Source organism: Notamacropus eugenii, chromosome 4, assembly GCF_028372415.1.
Source record: "Notamacropus eugenii isolate mMacEug1 chromosome 4, mMacEug1.pri_v2, whole genome shotgun sequence".
NCBI classification, from domain to species: domain Eukaryota; kingdom Metazoa; phylum Chordata; class Mammalia; order Diprotodontia; family Macropodidae; genus Notamacropus; species Notamacropus eugenii.
The window spans coordinates 286,048,279-286,074,474 of record NC_092875.1 but is presented as its reverse complement, the minus strand read 5'-3'; the positions used below and the strand labels follow the sequence as shown (position 1 = coordinate 286,074,474).

At 39.5% G+C, this 26,196-nt stretch overlaps 1 protein-coding gene across 6 annotated transcripts in view; it reads right to left on the bottom strand.

Moving 5' to 3' along the window:
* TRIM55 (tripartite motif containing 55) overlaps positions 1-26,196 on the bottom strand; it is an 83,069-nt gene that overhangs the window by 9,715 nt on the left and 47,158 nt on the right. For 2 of the 6 annotated variants that reach the window (XM_072604717.1, XM_072604712.1), the window contains 2 exons: positions 23,788-23,981; positions 12,044-21,104 (listed from right to left, as the gene is read on the bottom strand). In XM_072604717.1, coding sequence (XP_072460818.1) covers positions 20,673-21,104; positions 23,788-23,981 — 626 coding nt within the window. In that variant the 3' untranslated portion in view covers positions 12,044-20,672. Of the gene's footprint in view, positions 1-12,043; positions 21,105-23,787; positions 23,982-26,196 lie in introns of those variants that run through there. The other 4 variants (XM_072604715.1, XM_072604713.1, XM_072604716.1 and 1 more) reach the window with 4 other exon arrangements.

Below are 26,196 nucleotides of genomic sequence, written 5' to 3'. Positions count from 1 at the left end.
CAGCCCTAAATGATTCACTGAATACACAGGACTGAATGTGTTAGTCAAGCCACATTCCTGAAGACAGGGAAGGCTAATATCTTCAATTTCCAGGGCTGCCACTCTGGGCCACTTTTCATATATATTTGTTGTTGTTTAGTCATTCTTCTGTCATGCCCACCTCTGTGACTCCATTTGGGTTTTTCTTGGCAAAGATACTGGCATGGTTTGCCATTTCCTTCCCCAGCTCATTTTATAAATAAGGAAAGTGAGGCAAATAAGGTTATGCGACTTGCCCAGGATCACAGAGCTGGTAAGTTTCCGTGGCCAGATTTGAAGTCAGTCTTCCTAATTAGGCCTAGCACTCTATCCATTGTGCCACCTAGCTTCTATTATTTCACATGATGATCTATTAAATACTTGAAGGCATCCACAGTATCGTTTCCTTCCTGAGTCATCTTTCCTCCAGGTTAAGCATCCCAAGCTCCTTCAACTGACCCTCATAAAACTGCCTCAAGGCCCTTTATCATCCTGGTACTGATACCTGACACTCTGGTACCCTTCAGAGGAGGGTACTCCTCTGAACATTCTCCAGCTTATCAATGTTCTTCCTAAAATGTGTTTTCTGACACTGAACACAATACTTTAGATGTAGGCTAGTTAGAGCAAGGATAATTTATATAAAGTGCTTCCTAAACCTTAAAGCACAATCAATCCATTAAATAATAATAAGCATTAATAATAATCTATTAAATAATAATTAGCTGTTGTTACTGCCATTTAGTTGGACCAGAAAGACCAACCCTCCATTAACACCCTTCAATGACTCTTCATCATGGTATGGAGATGGCTCCAGGATGTCAAAGAGTAGGTTGGCAGAAGAAAGATGTGCTGAAAGAGACTATTAAACTGGAAAGGTTCCATGTCCAGGCCTAGTGTCATTTGAGGACCTGCTTTGCTAAGGCTAGAGGTTCATCATGCAATGACCCAGGGATGAACTTTTAAGCTACAGTCATTCAGGAAGCATCCTATTAAGGCTATGGCAGAATATACCCACACTGTTAAAATCATGGATCCTTGAAGTAAGACAGACTGGCATTCAATAGGAAGGCATCATATTAAATGGACATCAACATGTAAAAATAGAATTAGAAATAATAGTGAATTTGAAGCCAGAAGTCCTCTGTTCAAATTCCTGTTCTGTTACTTACTACTTACATGACCTTAGGCAAGTCGATTAATCTCTTTGGGATTCAGTTTCTCATCTCTGTGGTGAAAGGGTTAGACAAGATGATGTCTAAAGCCCCTCCCGAATCTAAATCTATAATCCTATGAATTAGTGGTGGTTTATTAAAAAAAAAAAGGGGGGGGGGAAAGCCAACCTAAGATTAAGTAATATATTGAAGCATTAGCCCCTTGGAAAGACAACAGCTTGACCCACTTGTGATTATGAAATCCTGGTATGGCAATGGTCAAATCACACTTGAGATTCATTTCCAGTATCTGACTTTTGCATTTTTTTTTATCAACTAAAATATTCCTAATATTTTCCTAAAATATCCTCAAGTCAATTAAAATATTCCTATCACAGAAGATTGTGCTAGAGAATGATGATTCATTTTCCAATGAATACTGGTTAGTTGTTTGGTGGTCCCATAGAGGACATGAATAAATTCCCTTTATTTTACCTATAATTTCTCTTTATCTTACTGAGTAAAGCTCGGAGGGAGCTTAACTGACCTGATGGCTCAATTAGCATCAACACTGACATTCTGTCTCTAAGATAAGCCTGAAAATGAGCCATGCTGTACTCATACAAAGACTGCAAGAAGTCGGGTTAGATTTGTGCTGACATTGTACCTGAAATTCTGCCATTAATCACCTCTTTAGATTAAGGTTACAGACAGCATAGGATAGTGTATAGAAAACTGATGTTGAAGTCAGAAAAACCTAGGTTGAAATCCCTTCTCTGACCCTTAATAGCTATGTGACCCTGAGTAAGGATCACCCTTCCCTGATATCATGGTCCTCTTTGAGAATGAAAGACAAACAACATTAATGAGAGAAAATCTCCTCACCCAGGAATTCCCTTTACCAATGAAATCCCAGGCTTTAGGCCTTAAATAAAGGCACTAAAGGCCTCTAATAAAATACAACTATATCATCTGGGAGGATTGGTATATTAAGCTATTATTTTCCAAGTTTTCCAAAATATTCCATCTGTACAGATGATTCACAGATGCGGAACCCAATCCCTACATGTTTGAATAGCTGATACTGATGGGTTGCTTTGGCCAAGAAACATTATTCTCCCATTGGCCTAGTTTGCTCAATGAACTCCACTGTTACCTCCAGGATCAAATACAAACTCTGCTTGACATTCAAAGCCCTTCACAACCTAGCTTCCCCCTACTTTTGCTTTCTCATTATATTTTTCTCTCAGTTAATATGCTCTTCGATCCTACCAGACTGGCTTTCTTGCTGTTGCACAGACATGACAATCCATCTCCCCATGTTGGTACCACTGAACAGGGTATCTCCCATGTCCAGAATGTACTCTTCCAACTCTTAGAATTTCTCATTCCCCTCAAGTCCTCTCCTACATGAGGTCTTTCCCAATTCCTCCTTTTTCCTAGTACCTCTAATTCAAAATTAACCCCACATTTATTTTATTATTGTTGTTAATAATAATAGCTAGCATCTATATATCACTTTGTTGCTGTTGAGTCATTTTTCAGTCATGTCCGGCTCTTTTTTGTGACCCCATTTGGGGTTTTCTTGGCAAAGACACTGAAATGATTTTCCATTTCCTCCTCTGGCTCATTTTACATAGGAGGAAACTGAGGCAAACAGGGCTATGTCACACTTCTGCTCAGTAAGTTTCTGTGGCTCCCTATTTTCTCTGCGATCCAATAAAGACTACTTGCTTTAGAAGCCTCCAACACTTGGCACTAGACCACACTTGATGTTACTCCCCTTTAAGTATTGTATGGTCCAGCCAAACTGGCCTACTTGTTGTCCCTCACATGACAGTCTATCTACCTCCTGTTCCAATGCCTTTGCACAGGTCCATGCCACTCCTCCATCCCCGCCCATCCTTCTCCCCACCCAGAACACCCACACCTGGAGTACAGTCTCTCCTCCTCTCTGCTTCTTAGAATCCCTAACCTTCTTCATTACAAGCATCGCCTCCTAAACTAAACCTCTCCTGATCCCTCCAGTTATTGGTAGCAACCTACTGCTGAATGGCCTTCAATCAACCAAGCAACAATTACTGAGTGCATAGTACTCAGCAGGTGCTACGTTAGGTATTAGAGGTACAAAAACAAAAGCAGTTCCTGCTTCCAAAGAAATTACAATCTTTCCAGGGGAGATAACATGCACATATCAAGGTGTATATGAGATACATGCTAAGCAGGTACAAGGTGATTTTAAGGAGAAGGTATTGGCAGCTGGGGGCATTAGGAAGATCTTCCTGTAGCAGGAGGTGCTTAAACTGAACCTCAAAGGAAACTAGGGATTCTGACAGAAAGAGGAAACAAAGAATTGCCTTCCATGCTCGAAGGGCAGCCAGTGCAGACACATGGAATGCCATCTAAAAAGAACAGCGTGAAGGCAGGTGAGGCTGGACCACCGGGAGTGAGAATGACAGCAATGCAGCAAGGATGAAAAATAGGATTCAGCCTGGGTTGATGAGCTTTAAATGCCAAAAGAGAGATGTTATCATTTGCTTGATCTTATAGGTACTAGGTCATCAACCACTAACAGAAGAGTGACATGGTCAGATTTGCGTCTGAGGGGAGCCAGTTTGTTATCTCTCCAAGGACAGATTATAGAGAGAAGAGGCATGAGGCAGGGGTACCAGCTAGGAGCCTACTGCAATAATCTAGGCCACGGGTGGGGAACCTGTGACCTCAAGGCCACATATGACCCCCTAGGTCCTCAAGTACGGACTTTCGAATTTAAACTTCACAGAGCAAATCTCCTTAATAAAAAAAGATATGTTCTGTAAAACTTGGACTCAGTCAAAAGGCCAAATCCAATGAACCAGAGGATCACATGTGACCTTAAAGCCCCAGGTTCCCCACCCCTGATCTAAACTATGGGTGATGAAAGCCTGAACTATGCACAGTAGCAGATGTGGAAGTTGAGGGAAAGGGACTGAGATGTTATAAAGGTAGAAATAACAAGATTTGTCTCATATTTCCTCTCTATTTTTATCTATATTAAAATATTAAGTAATAAATATAACAATGAGTAATACAAATAATATATTTACTATTTGCCAGGTGCTATGCTAAGCGCTTTACAATTATTATCTCACTCAATCCTCACAACCCTGGGAGGTAGGTACTATTACTATCCCTGTTTTATACTTGAGAAAACCGAGGCAAACAGAGGTGAAGTGACTTTTCCAGGGTCACACACAGGTAGTAAGAGTGTGAAGCCAGATCTGTACTCAGGCTTTCCTGAAGCCAGGCTGGCACTGCTGCACCTAGCTGCCGTGTGTGTGTGTGTGTATGTGTACATGTCATTTCCTTGGCTAGAATTCGAGTTTCTGGAGAGCAGTGACTGGTCAGCTTTGTTTTTGTGCCCAGCACCTCGTCCTCAGTGACTGGCAATCTTTCAATCAATCAATCAATCAATCAGCCAACCAGCAAATATTCATTAAGCAACTTTTATGTGCCAATCATTTCCATAGGTACGAGAGTACAAAAATTAGAAAAATGAAGCAATCTCTGCTTACAGGGATAAGGTACATATAAAAATAAAAGACTGAATAAGCATAAAATTAATAAACATTTATGTATTTATGGTAGGAGTTATTACAAAGTAGTTGGGAGGGAGGGTACTAATATTTGGGGGGAATCAGAAAAGCCTTCATGCAGAAGATAGTACATGAAGAGGGAAAGGAAGAATTAATTGCATTCCAGGCATGGGGAACAACCAGTTCAAAGACACAGAAATGGGAGGTGGTCTCTTGTGTGACAAAGAGAGACTTGAGGCAGTCAGACTGATTAGGAAACTGCTGTAGTCATCTATACAAAAGGTGATGAAAACCTGAACTAAGGTGATATGATGGGAATTTTAAAAGAATTTCCTTTTATTCAGTTTTATTATGTTATTCCTTCATTTTGGCTTACTGAAGCCTGTTTCCTGTTAATACTAACATTTGGCCTCATCTGATCAAAACCTGACTCAAGGACTGATAATATTAAGTGAAGACTTTTTTACCTTCCTCAGACTGTTGCTGGTGTTTGCCTTTCGTTCTCAAAGAGGACCATGACATCAGAGAGGTGATGCCATGAGATGCAAGTGAATTGATTTAAGTGAGGAAGGACTATGCAAAGTCACTAGCCTCACTTAGTCTCTGGAGCCATTCCTCGGATAAGAAGGCAAAGGAGAGTTTTGAGCTTCCCAAGGTGATTTAGCTCACTATTTGTGAAAAGGTTCTCTTGGCTCCAAGACTTCTGGTTACCTTTGTGGCATGTAAATCTCTTCTCAATCTGTCTATTGTGAACACTCTAAGTATAGTATAATCTGTAACCTGGCTTAATTTACCTAGAGAGTATGTTTAACTAGATCTGTTTCCTTAGGGAATACATGAAATCATGATTCTGTTTAACTTTATTCAATTTTGGTTGAAGGAAGCCTGAGATAATCAAGCTGTTTGACTAGGCCTATGTGACCTATATGGCCTATAGTTATATGTTAAAAAATATTTCACTGTTTCTTGGATATAATTTCTTCTGTGACTTATCAGAAATTTCAATTTCTGTTGAGGATTATTTTTCTACCTCCTGAACTTGTGCTTGAGAATAATAAAACCTAGGCTTTTACCTCTGGAATTTCTGTATTGTGATAGATTTATTCAGCAGCAGTAACCTATCATACAAGCTCAAAGAGGAGATATTTCTCCCAAAACAGTGATTACTGTGTCAGAAACATATAGTAGGAACTTAAATATGTTTGTTTGACTGATCCGATTGCTATGACTTGTAAAACTGGCACTCTTTTCCAGACAGTATTTGGGAATTCAGGGTGGATGATGAGTCTATGTAACTCAGCTAAATAAAACATTTTCCTCATGGATAATGAAACTGGGGGACAGCTAAGGGGCACAGTGGACAGAGCAGTGGGCTTGGAAACAGGAAGACTCATCTTCATGAGTTCAAATATGACTTTAGACTTACCAGCTGTGTGACCTTGAAAAAGTCAGTTAATCCTGTTTGCCTCAGTTCCTCACCTATAAAATGAGTTGGAAAAGGAAATGGCAAGAAAACCTCAAATGGGGTCACAAGGATTCAGATATGACTGAAATGAATGAACAACAGTGAAACCTGGTTGGGCTGAAATGGATAAATCCACTGTTAGTGACAGTATTGCCCACTGTCTTTTTAAGCTGAATCTTGGAAATGGAAGTTTTCATAATCAGCATAAACCTTGGAGATGACTTAGTTTATCCTCCTTACTTTACAAATAAAGAAACTGAGGCCTAGAGTGATAAAATCACTCATGGAAAACTAAGCAAAATTAGTGGCATGGTAGAGCCAAGCCCAGGACCCAGACCTCCTGAGACTCCTTCTTTTGTATTACACTATCACACATAAAAACAAATGCTGAAAACAGGTGCAAATAGGAATGCTTTGGACATTTTTAGAGTCCTTGTAAGAAAGACAGAAAGACTGGTCAGCAGCCTGGTCCCCTACTTAACATTCTTGAGCACTGGATCACGAATTCCAGACCAGAGAGAAAAATGCAACCGGAGAGCACAGTGGGTAACTCAGTGAATGAGAGGCAGCCTGTGACTCATCTCCAAGTGGAGGAGCTGGGCCCTGGCAAGAGTACCAGAGAGTTCTGATGGCCATGTTTGTTATCCAGGAACCAGCTCTGGCATGATGGCTGAGTAACTGAAGTATGTTAGGAATGGGACATCCAACTGTGAAAATGTTAGGTCCTGTGAATGGAGAAAAACAAATCAACACAGCCATTTACCTAACAAGCCCCAGAAGGGAAATGGTTTACTGATAAGCCAATTATATGAAGAGGATACTATTTCTTGTAAAATCATTAAATGTCCAGGAAGGAAGTGACCTTGCATGTCATCAGGGCCTCTGTTAATTAATTTTGTTGCACTATCTTTTTCCTCAACCCCTATCCTCATGTTCTTCCTTCCTTTCTTTCTTTTTCTTTCTTTCTTTCTTTCTTTCTTTCTTTCCTTCTTTCTTTCTTTCTCCCTCTCTCTTCCTTCCTTCCTTCCTTCTTCCTTCCTTCCTTCCTTCCTTCCTTCCTTCCTTCCTTCCTTCCTTCCCTTTCTTTCTTCCTTCCTTTCTTTCTTTCCTTCTTTCTCTCTCTCGTTCTCTCTTTCTTTCATTTTCTTCTTTCCTTTCCTTTCCTTCCTTCCTTCTTTTCTTTCTCTCTTCCTTCCTTCCTTCCCTCCTTTCTTTCTGTCTTTCTTATTCTTTGTTACAAAGGATGGCCCTCTGTCTAGGGAAAGAAGAAGGATGTATCTGGAAAAAGTAAAGAAAAAGAAAGGAAATCTTTCTTTTTAATGTAAAGAAGTTATAAAATCTAATCCTTTCTTTTTTTCAGATAAGAATATGAGGCCCATAAATGGGAAGCAACTTCCCCAAAGTCACACAGCTAGGAAATAACAGCCTGGACTTGAAGTCAAGTTTTCCGACACCAAATCTAGGGCTTGAGGTTGCAGCGAGTAGTGGATAGAGCTCTGAATTGAAATTTTAAAAAAGCTGGGGTTCAAATCCCTCTTTGTCACTTACCAGCTGTGTTACCCTGGCCATGCAGCTCTATGCCACATGTAGATGAGGAAAGTAAAGCCCAGAGAGATGAACTGATTTCCTAAATGTTATTTGCGGTGTCATCACCAATAGCAGGATCTAGATTTCAGTTCAGGTGTGATATCCCCAAATCTAATTCTCTCTCTCTCTCTCTCTCTCTCTCTCTCTCTCTCTCTCTCTCTCTCTCCCTCTCTCTCTCTCTCTCTCCCTCTCTCTCTCTCGTTTTGTTTTTTTTTTTTGCCAAATGTGTCAGGTTTACTGCCTGGTATATCCCAAACCAAATTAAAATGTAATTGGGGAATGCCTAACAAAAATAAATAAATAATACAAGGCAACATAGATAATGTTAATTTGTGGTTTTTCTAAGTCAATGTGTGGCCCTCAGGTATTCCTTTCTATTTGAGTTTGACACTACTGCTCTCCCACCATTGCTTTCAGTAATGATAAGGCTTGAGTAGGCGATATCAGGAAAGCATTTTGCACTACTTCTCCCAAATGGTATATAATGGCCACCCCTTTGAGATGAAGTCATCAGAGCTGGTATTAGTAAGCATGGGGGCCAGTGGAAATGGGTGGATGGAGATTCAACACTGTTTTGCCCTGGGGGGATAAAATGTGGTCATTGCCCATGGTATGCCCCTTTATATATGATCCCCCCAAAAGCTCTACTTTTGTTGTTGTTTGTTTAGTCATATCTAACTCTTCACGACCCCTTTTGGGGTTTTCTTGGTAAAAATACTGGAGTGCTTTGCCATTCTCTTCTCCATCTCATTTTACAGATGAGAAACTGAGGCAAATAGGATTAAGTGACTTGGCCAGGGTCACACAGCTAATAAGGCCAGAATTAAACTCATAAAAATTAAGTGTTCTGGACTCCAGGCTAAGCACTCTACCCACTGCCCCACTAACCAATTTTTCTACTAGAATGGTAGTCATCCTATGGAACATGCGTGAGTATAGGCTAGAAGTCTAAATCCTAATGGTAGGCCTGGGCATAGACCTATCCCTTGCCCAGATTTGTGACTGACCCCCACTATTCTAAACAATAATGTGTGACCATTATGAATTTGAAGAGAAAATATAAACTATAATTCTGGGAAACCAAGGCAACCCCTTCCCTTTAAGATGGAAGCACCAAAGCAAGAAATGATATTCCTCCTCCTCCCCAAAAGTAGACAGAGAACACAAAAGAAAAATGTCAAAAGGGAAGACAAGCAAAAAGTCCTCAGTCTCAGAAGCAGAATCATATATAGGCCAATCCATCACAGGCAGACAAATTCCTACAGTGCGACAGTCCACAGATTGCTCGAGGCTGAGATATGATGTTTCAAGGCTTCTAAGATTGGACCAGGTGTTTAGATCAACTGGATTCTTGGAGGCATTAGGATTTTACTACAATCCAATCACGACAGGTGAAGTCAGTGCATACATTCCCCCCCTTTTTTTAGACTCCATCTTAGTTATTTTTAAGCTGTATGAACACAACACATAATACTATGTGCTTTACAAATATATCATCAGGCCTTTACAAATATCCCTGGTAGGTAGATGCTATTATTATGATTCCCATTTTACAGCTAAGGAAACTGAGGCAGACAGAAATTCACTGATTTTCCCTGAGTCACACAGCTAGTAAGTACCTGAGGCAAGATTTGAACTCAGGTCCTCCTGACTCCACGCTCAGCTCTCTATCTACTGAGCCACTTTGCTGCCTCAACCAAATAACTCCTCAATTACCGGAATTCATGAAATCCAACAGTAATGTCTGTGGCATGCCTACCTCTAATAAATCACACAGGTTAAAAGCAGACTAATAAAAAATTTGGAAATGTGGGAAGCAAGAATAACATTAGTTATTTAATTTCAATACTGCAAATATCTCTGTTTTATGGTTCTGGTATGGGAGATATAATTTGTCAGGGGAAATTAATTCAGAACTGTATGACATTCCTATAGGACTAAATCATTTCCTCCCTCCTTAAGTGGCTATCTACACTTTCCTTTCCTATTATTACAGTATTTATTTAGGCTCCTGGCTGACCTTGTGACCCACAGTCTCCTGTGACACTTATCATTGGTTTTTTTGGCTTCCTAGTGAAACTCAAGAATCAACATCTATTAGAATATGACTTCCCCAGAGGGAGAAAGCAGCAAAAGCCATGGAGCCTTAAGATACAATGAATCGCATTAGCTGTGGTGACCTCATTACTTTTTCCCATTTAGAGTTAACCTGGTCTTGCACATTGTTTGGGAAAACTGTGAGGTAAAATACAAAGATTCTTGCCTTTTTCCACCCTTACCAGTCGCTACTTCCTGTTCTGTTAAATATGAAACAGAGAACGTGGCAAGCCAGTCGAGCACTCATCTGCTGTCCCTCTATTTTTGTCATAATAGAATTCCACCACAGTCCCATCTCCCAGCAAAAAGGAGGCAATGATTTGTAAGCTTGGTAGACTTAATTTGTGAAACACAATGTGCCCTCTCTCTCTCTCTCTCTCTCTCTCTCTCTCTCTCTACCTCCATCCCTCCCTCTCTCTCTCTGGTCGAGATTTATGTTTGAAAATAATTTGACATCCTGAATCCCTCAATTAAATTGAGAGAACACAGTTTAATTCTCATTCATTTCTATTTGTTTTGGAAAATTAAATGTAGTGTTTCAAAGAACATAGGAAGCATTCATACTCATGGGAAATCATGCACAACAAATAATGCCACTCTCTTTGTTCCCTTTCTTATTTTTTTTTAAGCTCCATAATAACTTCTGAAATTAAACTGGCTCAGGAAAACTGAGTGGCCACATCTCCAGCTTTTGACATCTCTCACCTCCAGGTCTCTAGTGGCACCTGGAGTTTGTGTTTGATCATGAAACAGGGAAGGATGTTTCAGTCCCAAAACCTATTTGCATGAAAATGGTTTTAGTCTCTACATGTAACACCTGGGGGAAAGATCATTTGACTGCCTTCTATGACGGGTTGAAGTTCTTTTGGACTGCTCTGTTTATCAGCTCTATAAATGAAAAACAGTCCTTTGACAAAGATTAAATGAGTAGGGGAATGAAGGCAAGTAGTAAGGGAGATTTCATAAGATCTTACTTAAGGTCAAAAACTTATCTGTTATGAATGAGGAAAGAAGCCTAGTTCCAAAAGCCTGGTTCCTATTAGGGCTTTGATATCTTTTTATTTTTATCTGATAAAGTCCTCCTTTTAAAGTCATCCATTCTATATCTTTCATGTATTTTAACTGATAGCTTTTGTTTTTATATCACTTTTGTCTCTGAATAATCCTTCCGTGTTCCCCTACTAAATAAGTCAACTCTTAAAAGAAAGAATAAAAAAGTAAAAGGGAAAGAAGCAATTCAGCAAAACTAAGCAACACACAAACCAAATCTGACAGCATCTATAGTGCCCTACATGCCAAGGAAGGGAGGGCAGTGTAATTCTCATTTCTTCTCCATGACCAAGCTTCATCATTATAATTATATAGTATTCAAGTGGGATTTTTTGTTCTTTCCATTTCCATTGTTATAGTTACTATGTATATTTTTTTCCTGGTTCTGCTGACTTCACTGTATCAATTCATACGAGACTTCTGATGCTTTTCTGAAAGCACCCATTTTTTTAACACCAATATTCTCCTCAATGACGCTCTCCAAGAATTTCTATTAGTTCTCAAAGGAATCCAAATGGCAAGTGACCTAAAGAATAATGGAAAGACACATAGTAGATATAAGCATGCTGCAGCATATTAACAAGGATGACTTGCAAACAAAAAGTGGTGTAAAGACAGGATCAAGGATACATTCTACTGGAAAAAGAGGTGAATTGGTCATATGGAGGAAGAAAGGGATAACAGAAGCACAGTCAGTCAGAATCATACTGGAATCCATGAAATATTTAAAGCCCTAGAAACCTAAAGGGAGGGCTCAGGTATGTTGGATCAATCCTCTTTAGAGATTTATGGAAAGACATGAACAAGAATTACAAAGGTTTGAGAGGGCACAGATAGGTTGAGAGCTCCATTGGTGGGGGATGGGTGTGGGAAATGCCCACATAGATAAAGTCATAGATCCACTAAAATATCTATGTGCAAAATTATTTTTTTAACTATACATGACCTGTTAATCCATTAGAAACTCACCAAGCAAAATTTGACAGAACAGAAGTTGGCCAATTTAGGTGATATATATATATATATATATATATATATATATATATATATATATATATATATATATATATGTACACACATATATACACATATATATATACCAAAGATGGTATATGGAATCACTTTCTTAGGCATATAGATTGTTAATGCCTACCATTCTTGGTTTTCCAGCAACTTTGAGTCAACAGTCAGTACATATTTCCTTCCCACTTGGAAGCAATGAACCTAAATTGCAAACCTTTGGGTTCACACAAATGTTCTATCTGTGGCAAATGTCCTGTAGATAACTGGTACCTAGTTGAACCTAAGATAGGAAAGTTGCTTGCTCTGCCTCACATCCTTGTCTGTGATATGAAGTGAAGGAAGCTACTGGTCTCTTCAACAGACTGGGCTAACAGAAACTTGTTCAGATTAAGATCTTGTCCAAACAGGGCATAAGATCAGTTCAATAAAAACTAGGTACAAAATGGAGATGAATCAAGGTACAAGGATAAGAAAAATCAAACTGATAGAAACTCGTGGAGATATCCATTCACAAAACAACTGAACTACGTCAAACCCCCAAACCAGGGATCCCAAATAGTTTTAGATCTGACAGGGAACTATATGGGCAAACTTGTCCAATTTCCTGATGAGATCTGCAGAATTTAACTGACTTGTCGAAGGCCATATAACTAGTAAATAGTAAAGCTGGGATTTAAATTCAGATTGTCTTAAATCCAAAACCAGCGATCTCTTACTGTATCATGGGATCAGCTGACGTGGAAAACCTCTTCAGTCAATTTCTGGACCACAGGATTCCCTTTGACCTACAACCATGTCTAGTTAAGGGACACAGAGGTGACACAGACAGAAGGTATAATCAACATGACCCTTAGATTCCTCTCCATTGTTGTTTCAGCTTCAGGGAGTCTTGGGAGCTAAGGGAAGTAGAAACATGAAGGTTTCCTGCATGGTCTTTAGAACATTTCACATAAACTCATTGTGTTCCTTCCTTCCTATGAGCTAATATGGATATAAAGAGAAAAACAAAATAAGTCTGCCTTCAAGATATTTACATTTACAGAAATCAGCGTATCTTTCCCTATACCAAGTAGTCAATCAATGGGGACCCCTACATTAGTGGAGTGACAGTGGCCTCCATGTGATTTCTGACACATGATGCCATGCTATTCTCTTCACTCCATGCCATTGTACTGGTTATCTCTCATTCCTGGATAGCTCTTTCTCCTCACCTCCACCTCTTGGCTTCCTTCAAAACTCAACCCATCTCCCACCTTCTATAGAAGACCTTACCTGGCCCTTCCAAGATTCTCCCTTTCCTCTGAAATTATCTTCCATTTATACTGTGTATATCCTATGTGTGTAATTTTTAAAACATTGCATCCTCCATTACAATGTGAGCTCCTTGAGTGCAGGAACCATATTTTTGCCTTTTTTGAGGTCTCTATCATTTAGCCCAGTGCCTGGCATATAATAAGTGCTTCATAATGCCCACTGAACTGATTGAGACAGCCTCATGGGAATTCTTCCAACACTACAACTATACAAATGGCAGACACATAGAGAAAACAAGAGATGGGCACTAATCTTCCATTAAGTCACCAATGAAAAGTGAAAAGTCACTATACTCATCAATGAATTGAATAAATATTCAATAGTTATTGATTGAATTGCTTACTACAATAAAAGTTAATTTTGTAACTGGTGATGAGGACACTCTAATAAAAAATATCTTTAATGGAATTCAGGTTAAGGCCATTATGGAGATTGTAACTGAGCTAAGGTGGGAGGATTTTATTTTTTTCCAAATTGGCCTTCTATCAGCCTAAAATAGGACCCTTGTCTAAATATGTATGTGGAGGATAACTGTGATGTTAGATGCTTTGTAAATATCAAGACTAGACAAATGTCTATGAAGCAGTTAGGAAATGCTTAGAAAACAGACCTCTAGTTAAGAGACTTAAGATGAGAAACACACTTGAAGATGACAAAATGTCTTCTTTGTTCCACAGAGAAAGTGTCATTAGCACCTTTAACCAAGTTAAAGTCTTAGTACCTTTAAACAAGATCTAATCCATAAATCTTCCAAAATAAAATAAAACCAGACAAAAATCAGACATTATTTTTTTTTGTCTCTACAAATGTTGCCCATCTATTACTGTAGGTATAATTTGGATACAATTCTATTTTTAACCACTTTTAGCTTAAATATGTGATACACAATACAAACACAGAATTCCTAAAACTAAGAGTTCCTATAATATTGAGGGATTTCTGTTCTTGTTTCTGCAGAATCCAGTTTCCAGTGAAATATGTTAACTTGGTCACTCGATGCTTTGCTGATGATGATCAAGCTGTCAACTGATAGAAACGGTTGGGACCAGAGCTTTCAGTGGGTCCAGCTATCTTTCCAAAAATAATCTTTAAATGGCACATCTTCACTTCTTGGTGATAGCTGCACTGGGAAGAAACCATCTCTACCTTGAAGCCCTGGGGATTTGGCCAGAACAGCTGCTGGATTAACCCTGCAGCTGCCATGAATGGGAAGGAATCTCTGTGGAAACATTTGCTGTGCTTCCATAAGAGCTCAGCTGCCATTCTACTGTGTGACCTTTGAAAAGTCACCTTACCTCCTAGAGCTGAAGTTCTCTTATCTGTAAAATAATAAGGGGGCTAAATCCACCAAGTTCCTTTCAGCTCTAAAATTCTATGATCTAATACAACCCCTTCATTTTTCAGATGAGGAAAATGAAACCCAGGGAGGGCTAGGTTATCTTCCCAAAGTCATTTGACAAGTTAATGGCAGAAGAAGGACTAGAGGCCAATGTTCTTGATCTCATGCTTGCTACACTCCCTTAGAGCTCAAGAAGTCAATGATCCACTGATCCATTATGAGGATCCATTAAGCAGGGCTAAGATCTCCAATGTCAATAAGCATTTTCAAGGGAGCAGAAGGCCACTGCTGCTTCTTTCCATCTCTGGAAAAGTGTAAAATCCTCTAAAGATCACATTGAAAAGCCCAAATAGTCTCTAGGCATCACACATTGTTCATTGGCTTCTCCAGGAGTTCAAGAAGCAAAAAGAGAAAACAGAGTAATTTGAAGTTTAGACACAAGTGAAAGGACCATAAAAAGTTAGTTGGTAGTAGTTTTAAAATTGGATAAAATGGCGGTGGAAAATTATAGGGCTGCCCTCTAAGAAACCTAGACCTCTCAGGGGAATTCAATAAACTAGAGGCATGGGGATAGGGTTAATGACTGAACCTGTGATTGCTCTGGTATTAGGGAGCTCCCAATGAGGAATTCCCTCTATCAGTACAACTCAGCACCTGCTCTGCAAAAATAGTCTTAGACAGTTGCCTGGAGGACTGAGGGATTAAGTGATTTGCCCAGCGTCATAGAGTCAGTTTGAAAATGTAGCCTCAAAGACTTCGCTTTTTAAGGGCAGCAAATGTGAGTCTTTCACGCATGGTCTTGGTTGAGTTTCTTTTGTCTGTTTTAGCAAGGGTCCTTTGACATCTCCTCCCTTCCTCCTACTCCCAACTCTAACATGCTTTTAACTCCACCACTTTTATGTCTGTTCTAGGAAAGGATGTAACATTTCAGGTTTGTTTGTTTTTTAAATCAATAAGTACATAAAATTGATCAAATGTTATTTCCACCCAAATCTCTTTCAACTGGCAGAGCAAACAATTGATATTACCTAGGTGAGTGGAAATTTCAAGGTCAACTCTCTAAGGGTTCATGTGTTAAATACTCCCTTATCAAAGATGGAAGTCAAGTAACAGACCCTTTGCCCTCCTTCCACATTGTCGTAGGGGACAGGAGGGAGGGGTAGGGTATATACCACCCAGCTATGAACCTGTATGGGTGGACCTATCATGCAAATTCATAGAATCACAACCTGTTCAAATTGGAAGGAAGCTTGGAGACCATCTAGTCCAGGGTTGAGGAGTCTCAAGGTGACATGTGGTCCTCTAAGTCCTCAGGTGCAGCCCTTTGATTGAATCCAAACTTCACAGAACAGATTTTTTTTATTAATTTATTTTATTAAGACTAGATTCTAATCTATACCTTTCATTTTAAATGTGAGTAAATTGAGATCAGGCAGTTTCAGAAACTCAAAGGAACAAATTTCAGAATATGTATGGAAGACAAGTGGTCAATAATTGTTCATTCCAATATGCCCTGAGTTTTAAAAGATAACTGAATTCAAACTTTCCTGTGAGATAGTTCTTTTCTGGAAGAGAGGAAGCTAAATATTAATGTGCCTTTGGTAAAATACAAGCACATTTCACTTACAGTAGAGAAGCCAGGGGTTTGGTTTAGTTTTTTTTTCCTCATCAGTTGTGAACTCACTAGACTCAAATCAATCTTTTTATCTGGTTTTCTACACAAAGGAATCAGAGAGGCAGGTGATTTTTGTAGCTCTTATACAGAGACAGCATTTGAAAGGCCAGCATTTGGATGTAGGAAAACCATGATGGGATTTCATCAAGTAAATGAATATGAGGAAATAACTGAGGGGGGAAAGTTCTGATTTTCTGAGAGGCTGGCAGATAAGGGACTTCAGTTGAAATGAGTCACTGAATAACTTTGCAGCAGATGCTGAGGCTCTTAGCTAAGGGAGAGATATCACTCAGTTGCACGAGAGGACACAAACAAGGAAGATAAGGCAAAAGAAATCTGACATATTAGAACACGTTAGGAAATATGCTAACTGGACAAAGAGAAGGAGAAGAGTGAAGAGGCAAAGAAGGAGAAGCAGGCAGGTCCACTAAAGAAATAAATGCAAATTTTGTCTTTAATTCTCAAGTTCAATTCCATTCAAATTTTGTCTCTAATTCTTAAGTTCAATTTAATTCAACATATATGGAATTAGGGGGTCACCTTCCAGGCTTCAAATTAAGGGAATAGTCTAGTGTTGAATTCTGAGGTACCTAGGAGCTTATCAGGTCCTGGCCAGAAATAAATATAGAGGTTTCAGGATCTGATGCATCAGATGGAGTGATAACTCCCATTGAATCTGAGATGCCTCAACCATCAAGCTAGCTGACAGATGGTCAATACTCTAAAAACTGATGCCTGCCTGAATTTTCCGTACTGGTTGAGTAACTGCTTAACACTGATTTATTTTGGTTTCATGGATCTGGGGCAGTGAAAAATTGTTCCTAATCACTTTATCATTAGCACTTATGCTTTTTCTACCCCCCCCCCCCAGCTGTCCATACTCCTTCCCCAAAAAAGCTCTTTCCTGAATGTGAACATTACTAGGTTTTCAGCTATAATGAACACGCATTTTCCCGTCTTCTCTCTCCTTCAGTTCTCCAACCCGACTCCAGTGAACAAACATATGAATTTTAGCATATATAAAATGGGACAAATGGATGGGCAGCCACAAAGCTTGACATTCCCTCTGCAGCCTCAGACACATTTGGCAAAGGTGATGGTGGTGCCAACTCCTTTGACACTCAGAACACAGGCTGAACTCTTAGTCAATCATTCAGATCCATAAGTAGGCTGTGTTGTAATAGTAATAATTCTGTATTAATCCTTTCTTCCTCCTTATTAGCCCCCACTAAGCTCACAGTCAATGTAGGTTCCCATTCTCTTCTTTTTCATGAATGGTTAGAAAAGGAGGCAGCAAGGTAGTACAAAAGAGCACAAGACTTGAAATCAGGAAGACCTGAATTCAAATCTGGCTTCAGGTATTTACTAGTTGTGTAACTCTGGGTAAGTCACTTAACCTATGTCTGCCTCTTCTGTAAAATGAGTGAAAAATAGCACCTACTTCCTAGAGTTGTGGTGAAGATCAAATGAGAATATTTGTAAAGCACTTTGTAAACCTTAAAGTGCTACATGAATACTAGTTATAATTATCATTAAGAAGAGATAGCAAACAAGTCACTACATCCCAGATCTGAAGAACTGCTAAGAAGGAGAGTCAAGAAGATTAAGGACAACATGGACCACTTCATTTCCTCTCTAGGAGGAAAGGGAGACGCCATCTCCCCCATCCCACCATCCCTCACAGTTTGATGGATCCAAGAGTGAAAGGTAGCTGACAGGCAGCCACTGCCATTGGAAGGCAGACAACTGAAAACTAATGAGATGAAAGAAATTGAATTGTGTGATGGGGAACTTCCAGATCAGCTAAATGTCAACCAAAGGAAAAGTCAATGAACCAGAAATAGCTGGAGTTGCATGTTGCCAGTGACCCTGAAGCCCTTTGGAGACACAGGTCTATGGAGCTAAGAAGCAGGCTTGGTAGGTCAGTTACTTATAAGGCTGTCAGGCTTAGATTTTTAAAACATTATTTATTATTATGATAACAATCATCTTAAAGAGCTGTTAAAAAAGAAAGATACCAGTACCAAAACAAACCTTCATAACTGAATTCTTTTAAAGGCTTAGTTATCAAAGCTAGAAAATAATTTTCCAAACAGTATTTAAGAGCCATTTCTGATTCCTTGGTTTTCCTCCTAGTTTCCTTTGGCTGGTAAATAGTCACTAATTCAACAACCCATCTCCTTTTGTTTTCTTTTTTGATCCTTTGTCCATAATCATGAGTGTTGAGGTACTTCTCCAGAGGTAGGCTTTCTGTTGCCAACTGGCCCAGATACATCCAGGTGATATGTGGATGGGAGGTAGGCTCCTCTTCTCAAATACAAATTTATGGTATCACTGTTGTGCAGAGCCTTCTCAGGGCAATGGTGGGATAGGGGAGATAAACCCTTCAAATTTAATCAAGGAAAATCTATACTGTAATTAGGAAAAATCCATCATCATTACAAAAGCTGATCCTTGAGGGCAGGGAGTACTCTGTCACACCTCATGAACCTACTCTACGTAGAGCCAGGCTTCCTAAAGGCATCATTTGGTTAGGCTAACTCATACTGGATCGCTGAATAATTACCCATCGAGTCACTGTTCTGAGTCAGATCTCCCCCTTTCCCAGACAGAAAAGAGGTTTCCACCATGCAAGATTAGATAATGGGGTACTTTTCCTTCGAGAAGAGGATGGAGGAGCTTGAGCAACAGCGAGATTTAGGCAGCAAATATGATCTGACAGCATGATTCTCTTAAGACAATTCAGATTCCAGGCATGGGGTGAAACACACCTATGAGTATCCAGAAGGGGAACATTATGGATGGAAATACTAATAATGTTAGTCAATGATAAATAAAATATGTCCTACCCATCAAGGTAAAAATCAAGTATGAATCTGACTCCAGATGCAGTGAAGTATGATAACAAAAGCCAAAAGTGATAGGCAGAATGCTAACTCCTGTGAGGAAATAAGAAGAATGCTTCACTGTTAGGCTCAGAAATAACTTCAGTTTTCAACATTGTCTGGAGTGAGAATTTTTAACCTTTTTAGTACCATGGCCCCCTTTGGGGGTCTGGTGAAGCCTAGGGATCCCTTCTCAGAACAACGTTTTTATAAATAAAATAAATTACGTGAGATTACAAAGGAAATGAATGACATTGAAATATAATTTTTAAAATATTTTTACAAAAAAATATGTTAAGCAAGTTCACAGACCCAAGGTTAAGAACACCTAGTCTAGAAATTGTGCTTTCATTTTTATTTAGAACCAACTTTTTGCCTTTAATTAATAAGGATTTATTAACTACTTTGCCTTCAATATTGTGAATTCCTCTGTTTCCTTCAGAAAATGGCTCCTTCTTTCCCAACTTTCTTTTACTTTTTATCACTCTTTGAATTTACCAAAATGAGCAAGAGCTTGCTCTCATGTTTTATGTACAACCACCATGGGAATTTTTCGAAACCAAAAAAAACCAAACCCCCAAACCAAAAAAGACACATAGCAAACATGGACTAATTATTTTTCTCTTAAAATTATTTTGACTTTTTGACTTTTAATATAGCAGTTTATATTTTACATTTTCCAACAGTCATTCTCCTCTTAAAACTCTTAGTAGCTTACCTCACCCAGCCTGGAATATGCCTCAAAGACTACAGTTAAAGCAATTCTCGACATTTGGAAGTGATTTCATCTGTTTTTCATGGCCCAGAAGCATGGGCTGAAATACCATTTCTTTGTCAAACCTTTCCTTTATCCATGCAACACCCAAATTCACACACCAGTGCAAGAATGCCTATGAGTGTCAAATCTCCATCAGCATTCTTACCACAGAAGAAGATGTGTAGGTATCTTCTATGAAACACCATACCCATGCAAACATCTACCCCATGACGGGCTTCAAACACTCATTATACAAAAATGAAATTTTCAGATATAATGGTTTGGGACCATGGAGTATCTCTTTGAGAAACTGGGGTAGAGTATATACTGGAACCTCATTTTCAGCTCCTACCAGGAATCTATGGCCAGGAAAGCACAGGTATAATTAAGTTGAAGCTATCTTTGTCTAGGATAGCTGAAACACTACCAAAAGTCATGAATCAGAAGAGTTATTTCCAGTGCAGAATTAAATTCCAATTAATCATGCTTTCTTGGGCCTTGCTATGAAAGAACAAAAGCCAGTGGTTAAGCTTAAAAAGCTCTGGGAAGACACGGCAAAGGCCATGCAAGGACAAGTGGCCATTCCACATGGGCAACTTGGAAAACCAACCAATCACTAGGGACAAGGCAGCTCTTCACTGCAGACCTAATGGGCGGTCAGTGAGTTTGATTCTTCAGACATTCCCCCTGGGAAGCCAGGTGTAAGGTGGCCAGGTCAGAATGAAAAATACTTTCAAAATGAAACTTTGCAATGAACTTTATTTGTTGTTGCTCCATTTTGGAAGCCTTTGGCTTGTCCTATCATATTCTGCTGGGAGCTGGAGTAATGGATGCATAAAAGCACTCGGACACAATGAAGATGGACACTGACCTGAGAAGTAGCTTCAGTGGTACTAGCTTCCTTACCACTCAGTACTTTCCTCTCATTGGGTGCTGTGGTGGTTTCTGCCTCTTCTGCCTTCTGCCCAGTGGCATCCATAGAAACCGAAGGCCCTACTTGACCCGAACCTTCACTCATTTGGGTGGAAGTTGGGTTGGTGCCTTGACGTTTGGGGGCCTTATACCAACTAGGATAAAACAAGGGATCCAGGGTTTCCGATGCTGTTGACGGTACTTGAGTTTCAGACTGTGGAGTCTGCTGAGCACCACTTGGCACCACCTCCCCCTTAATTGGGACAAAGTGAAAGTAAAAAAAAAAAAAGCAGTGGGCTTTAATTATCCTTCTGTTTCTAGCCAGCAGCTTCCCTTTGTGTGCTGATTTGATAAGTTTTTTTCAGATCTTTCTTATTCATGCCCTTTTCCCCAAAAGAGTCACCCAGAAAACCTCTAAGAATTCTTGCCTATACCCACATGCCTTGGAGTCTGAACTTTCAATTATTCCAGGGCTAATTAACTAAATCCTTCATTTCTCCTCTTTTCTTTTGCCACCTGTCTATGTTTTTATTCAATTGCGTGTGAACAAAATCTACTGGATGGCAGGAAAGAGCAAGAAAAAGACATGAAACCTAGAACCAGTGGTGCTCCTTGTTTCATTTGGTGAAAATGAATGAATGAGTTGAGAAAAAAACATTTATTAAACTTGTGCTTTGTGCCAAGAACAGTGAGAGAAGGTTAAAGCTGTCAGCTAAAATGAGTTTGTTTTTGTTTTTGCATTTTCCATGGATTCCAAAAATGTTTGCAATCTTCCCCATCCAAAACTGATAACTGATTGTATGAATAAAAAGAAGAAATCCCATTCCAATAGCCACACTGTTAGAGCTACGGGGTCTGTCTCCTCCTCTTGGGGAGGGGGGAAAAGAACAACATGCAAAGGGGACATGGCTCAAGCTTAGCCCAGTCTAGGTGGTATGTGTGGGGCAGGGTGCTTTTTTCCATCTGGGAATGAAGTCCTGGGCATGTGCCAATGCCTGGGTGACACCTGCTGACCTAAGGAAGCCATAATAGGAGAGACCCACTGCCACCACATGCACTTTAACTGGGGACTTAGTTCTCCCCTGGCTTTGCTGTCTCAGACAAAGATGACCAAGTTATCTTGTATATACACAGTTGATTGCATATCGTCTCCTCCATTAGATTGAGTTCCTTGAGGGCAAGGGCTGTTTTTGTATTTCTGGCTGTTAGCCCAATGCCTGGTACATAATAAACACAATAAATGCTGACTGACTTGCCTTGAGCTTCTAGAAAGCTTGATATCACTGCAAACAGCTTTGGGTAGCCTAGAAGGAGTATGAGAAAAATTGTCTCTTCCATTGGAAACCTCATCACTTCTGGGCAGAACAATGAAAGGTACCTACTCATATTAATTGTAATCAAGTATACATTAATGTGTAAAATTTTTGCTATGACTTTCAAAACAAAACACTGCTTCTATTTGTAGGTCTTCATTTATCTCCCAGCCTTGTAAACCCTTCATCAATTGCCTAACCTTGTCTCCCTTCCTATGATTTTTTTTGTATTCTCAAAAAATGATAAAAAGTTCAGATTTGTTCTAACTCAAGGAAGGAGTGTGTTCATAACACGAAGACTCTGCATCTATGTCTGAAATGCTTTCTTCCTTAGAGCTATAAGTAATTTTTAAAATGATGCCTTGCTTAAACTTCCAAAGTACTCTTAGGCTCATTTCTTTTTTGTTTTGTTTCATTTTTTAAGACTGAGTCTCTCTATATCAACTAGATTAGTGAGCAGCAGCCACTGAGGCTCAACCCCACTACTGATCATTCCAGGAGTTTTGACCTGCTCTCCTTTTCTGACCCAACCTGGGTCAATCCTCCTGAGGCAGCCTGGTGGTCCCCACTCCTAGGGGCTTATCATATTGGACTTAGTGCCGATATCTGACCAACTTTAATCCTACTGCTTCTCAAACAATCCACCAGCCTCAGATTCTTTCTGAAGCAAAAATTACAGGTGTATGCCAACATGCCTGGGTGAGATAATTTTTTAACAACTCTATTTCCATGCTCCTTTGGTAACTTTGGTTGACATAAATAATTTCAGTCATCTACGATAGGCAGGCAGAGGGTCCAAAGGAGCCTCCTCCATTGATGTTTGTACAATGTCCATCCATTTAACAGGTGGGGATCTCATTTACTGAAAGCATCATGAAATCAGTAGGCACACAGTACTGGGAACATACTAAGAGTGAAATCTAGACAATGACATCCCAGAAACACATAGAAGATAATCAATCAATCGGCCACAGCAGCGGCCTGCTCCTCCTAAGAAAATACTTAAACAATCCAGCTGACAAGATAAACAGGTACAGAGGAAACCAGGTTTCATTTGTTGCACGATTGTAAAAGGACAAGAGGTCGGATTATATTTCAGGGTCAGTCAAAGAGAAATGAACTAGCATGGCCTATATGGCTTCTGTTTTGCTGGTTGCATTAAAAACTGGAGTTCTCAAATAATAATAATTCTCTTAGTTCATGTCTTGCCTATAAAGTGAATTTCGATATTTTCACTAATGAACATAATACGGACATGAACCTCCTGGTACCAGTTTTCAGCGATTCTTACATTTTCAAGTGCTTGCCAATTACAGAGTAGAGGCAAAATGATTGCTGACTCAGAAGATGCGCTAAGTGGATTTGAGGAAATTCCTTGCGGAAATACTGAGCTTATAGAGAGGAAGAAATTCTGGTAATCAAATGACAACCAAAATTCCTTTATGATTCACCCTGAGAGCTTCCTTCTCTGATGATATACGCATCCTGAAATCTTTTCTTCTATAGACTGTGTAGGAATGTCTGACACATTTAGCTTTAAGTCAGAATAAATTACTCAGACTGCTCAGTAACCATCCATCCTTATCTGCCCCAGGGGTGAGGAGAGCCCTGGGATAAGCTTACCTGAGTTACAAGATCCCCACTGGCTGCTGGTGGGGTAGGTGGGAGTTCTATAGATGCAACAGGAAGTGCCTCAGGTAAAGACTGGTGCTCTGCGTCTGGTGGAGAGAGCTGCGATACCATCTCAGGAATTTCTTCTTCCCCTGATGACTCTGTACAGACATCTTCCAATGCTATTTCCTCCTCTTCCTCCTCCTCTGATATATAAAGAATGCTACTTTTTAATAATTGAAAGTGTCACCTTCACGAAAATAACTACCGGAGAAGCTACAGGCAAAACAGGTGGTATAGTGGGCAGTCAGAATGGCATTAGACTGAAGAGTGTCTCAGACACTGACTGACTGTGTGGCCCTGGGCAAGTCAATCAACCTTCTCTGAGCTTCAGTTTCTCCATCTATAAAATGGGGATGTTAACAGCTTCTACCTCACGGGGCTCTTGTGAGGATCAAATGAGGTAACACATACAAAGTGCTTTGCAAACCTTAAATCGCTATGGAAATGCCGGCTATTATTTGTACGGTTTTTATTTTATTGTTATTTCTGTAGTAAATATGCAAAACAAATGAGCAGTGGGACCCATCCAATCCAAGTGCCAAGAAAAATTAGATTCAGGAATTTTAAAACAATGGAGTTTATTTGTTTTTTATTATTATTAAACTATTATTATATTTATTATATATATTACATATATTATTATATTTATTATTAAACTATTATTATTACTTATTATTAAACTAATAATAATAACTTCGGCTGGGTTTACAAACAGCAAGCTTTAAATATTTAGTTTATAGGCTAAAGATTGTACAGGTAGAAGAAACCTCATAGTCATCTTATCTAAACCTCCCAATAGGTGGGATAGTGGACAGACTACAAGGCTTGGAATCAGGAAAAGCTGAGTTCCAATTCTGCCTCAGATACTAGCTATATGACTAGGAAAGTCACTTAACCTTTCTTTGTCTCAGCTTCCCCATGTGTATAATACTCCCAATAAAATACTTACATAATACTCCCAAAGTTGTTGTGAGAATGAAATAGATAACGCATGCAGAGTGTTCTGTAAACTTTGTTTAAAGCACTGTGTTAACGTTAGCTATTCCTGATGAGGAAACTGAAGGGGCCCAGGAAAGTTACGTGTTTTGCCCAGGGTCACACAGGCAAGTGTGGAATTGAAACCCAGGTCCTGTGACTTCAGATCCAGCCCTCATTTCCAATGTGCAATGCTGCCCTTCTCATTGGTTTTTCTATCCTATTAAAATATGTTCTTCTAAACTTTCTCTTATCAACTCCAAGAGCTAACTAAAAGTTAACTTGTTTTCAAAGACAGTTTTATAATTTGATAAGTTTTTTAATATAACTTGATTGCTTTTTAAGGCTCTAATTCAAGGTTTTGTTCTTTTTCTCTCTCTGTATTTGAGCAGGTCCAATCTGTCAATGTTCACATGTATTTGTGTAGGTATAAAGCACCCTGCAGCTGCCAACTTCCTCTCTGACTCACCTTTCTAATCCTCTCAGTAAAGAATATAATGGTATCTAAGCAGGAAAATATGCCAGGGGAGCGACTGTTTAAATGAATTCTTTCATAAAGTAAGAATATTTTTGTAACATGGATAATTGCCCCTTACTTTATCTGTATTCAAATTTTTATCACTGAGCTAAATTGGAATAAATCCAACCTGAAAATGCCTGAGTAGTCTAGCTACTTATCCCAATGAGTAGGTAAGCCTCAAGACTACCTTCCCTTTCAAGTTTCCCTTCTGCCTACAGAACTTGAGGAGATAGCCCGGTGTGGGTCCAGATCAACACCTGACCCCAGTGTTCCATGCTCTCTCTTCATGGGGACTCTATAAGATTCAAACATTTGTCACACAGACTATTGAGGGAATGTCCATGTCTTTTCAACTTATACCCAAGAAAAGTCTAGAACAAACTTATTTTTATAGAATAAATGGACTGCTTTGTCATTATTCAGTTGTGTTTGAGTCTCCATGACCTCATTTGGGGTTTTCTTGGCAGATACTGGAATGATTTGTCATTTCCTTCTCCAGTTCACTTGAAAAAACTGAGGCCAATGGGGTTAAGTGACTTGCCCAAGGTCACACAGCTAACAAATGTCTGAGGTTGGATGTGAACTCAGGTCTTTCTAACTAAAAGCCTGCACTCTATCCCCTGCACCACCTAGCTGCCCTGCAAAGAGATTGTACACACTTATAAAAATATACCAGGCCACCTCTGACTTCAAGACAGTATAACAAACCAATTAAGTACAGTACAACAGACCAGGTAGGTGGCATGTTAGTATATACAGAGCCATCCTTAGAGTCAGAAAAGCCTGGGTTTAAGCCCCTCTTCTGACATTCACTGGTTTAGACTTTCAGTGCCCCTAGGTCCCTCTCTAAAGTAAAGCAGATG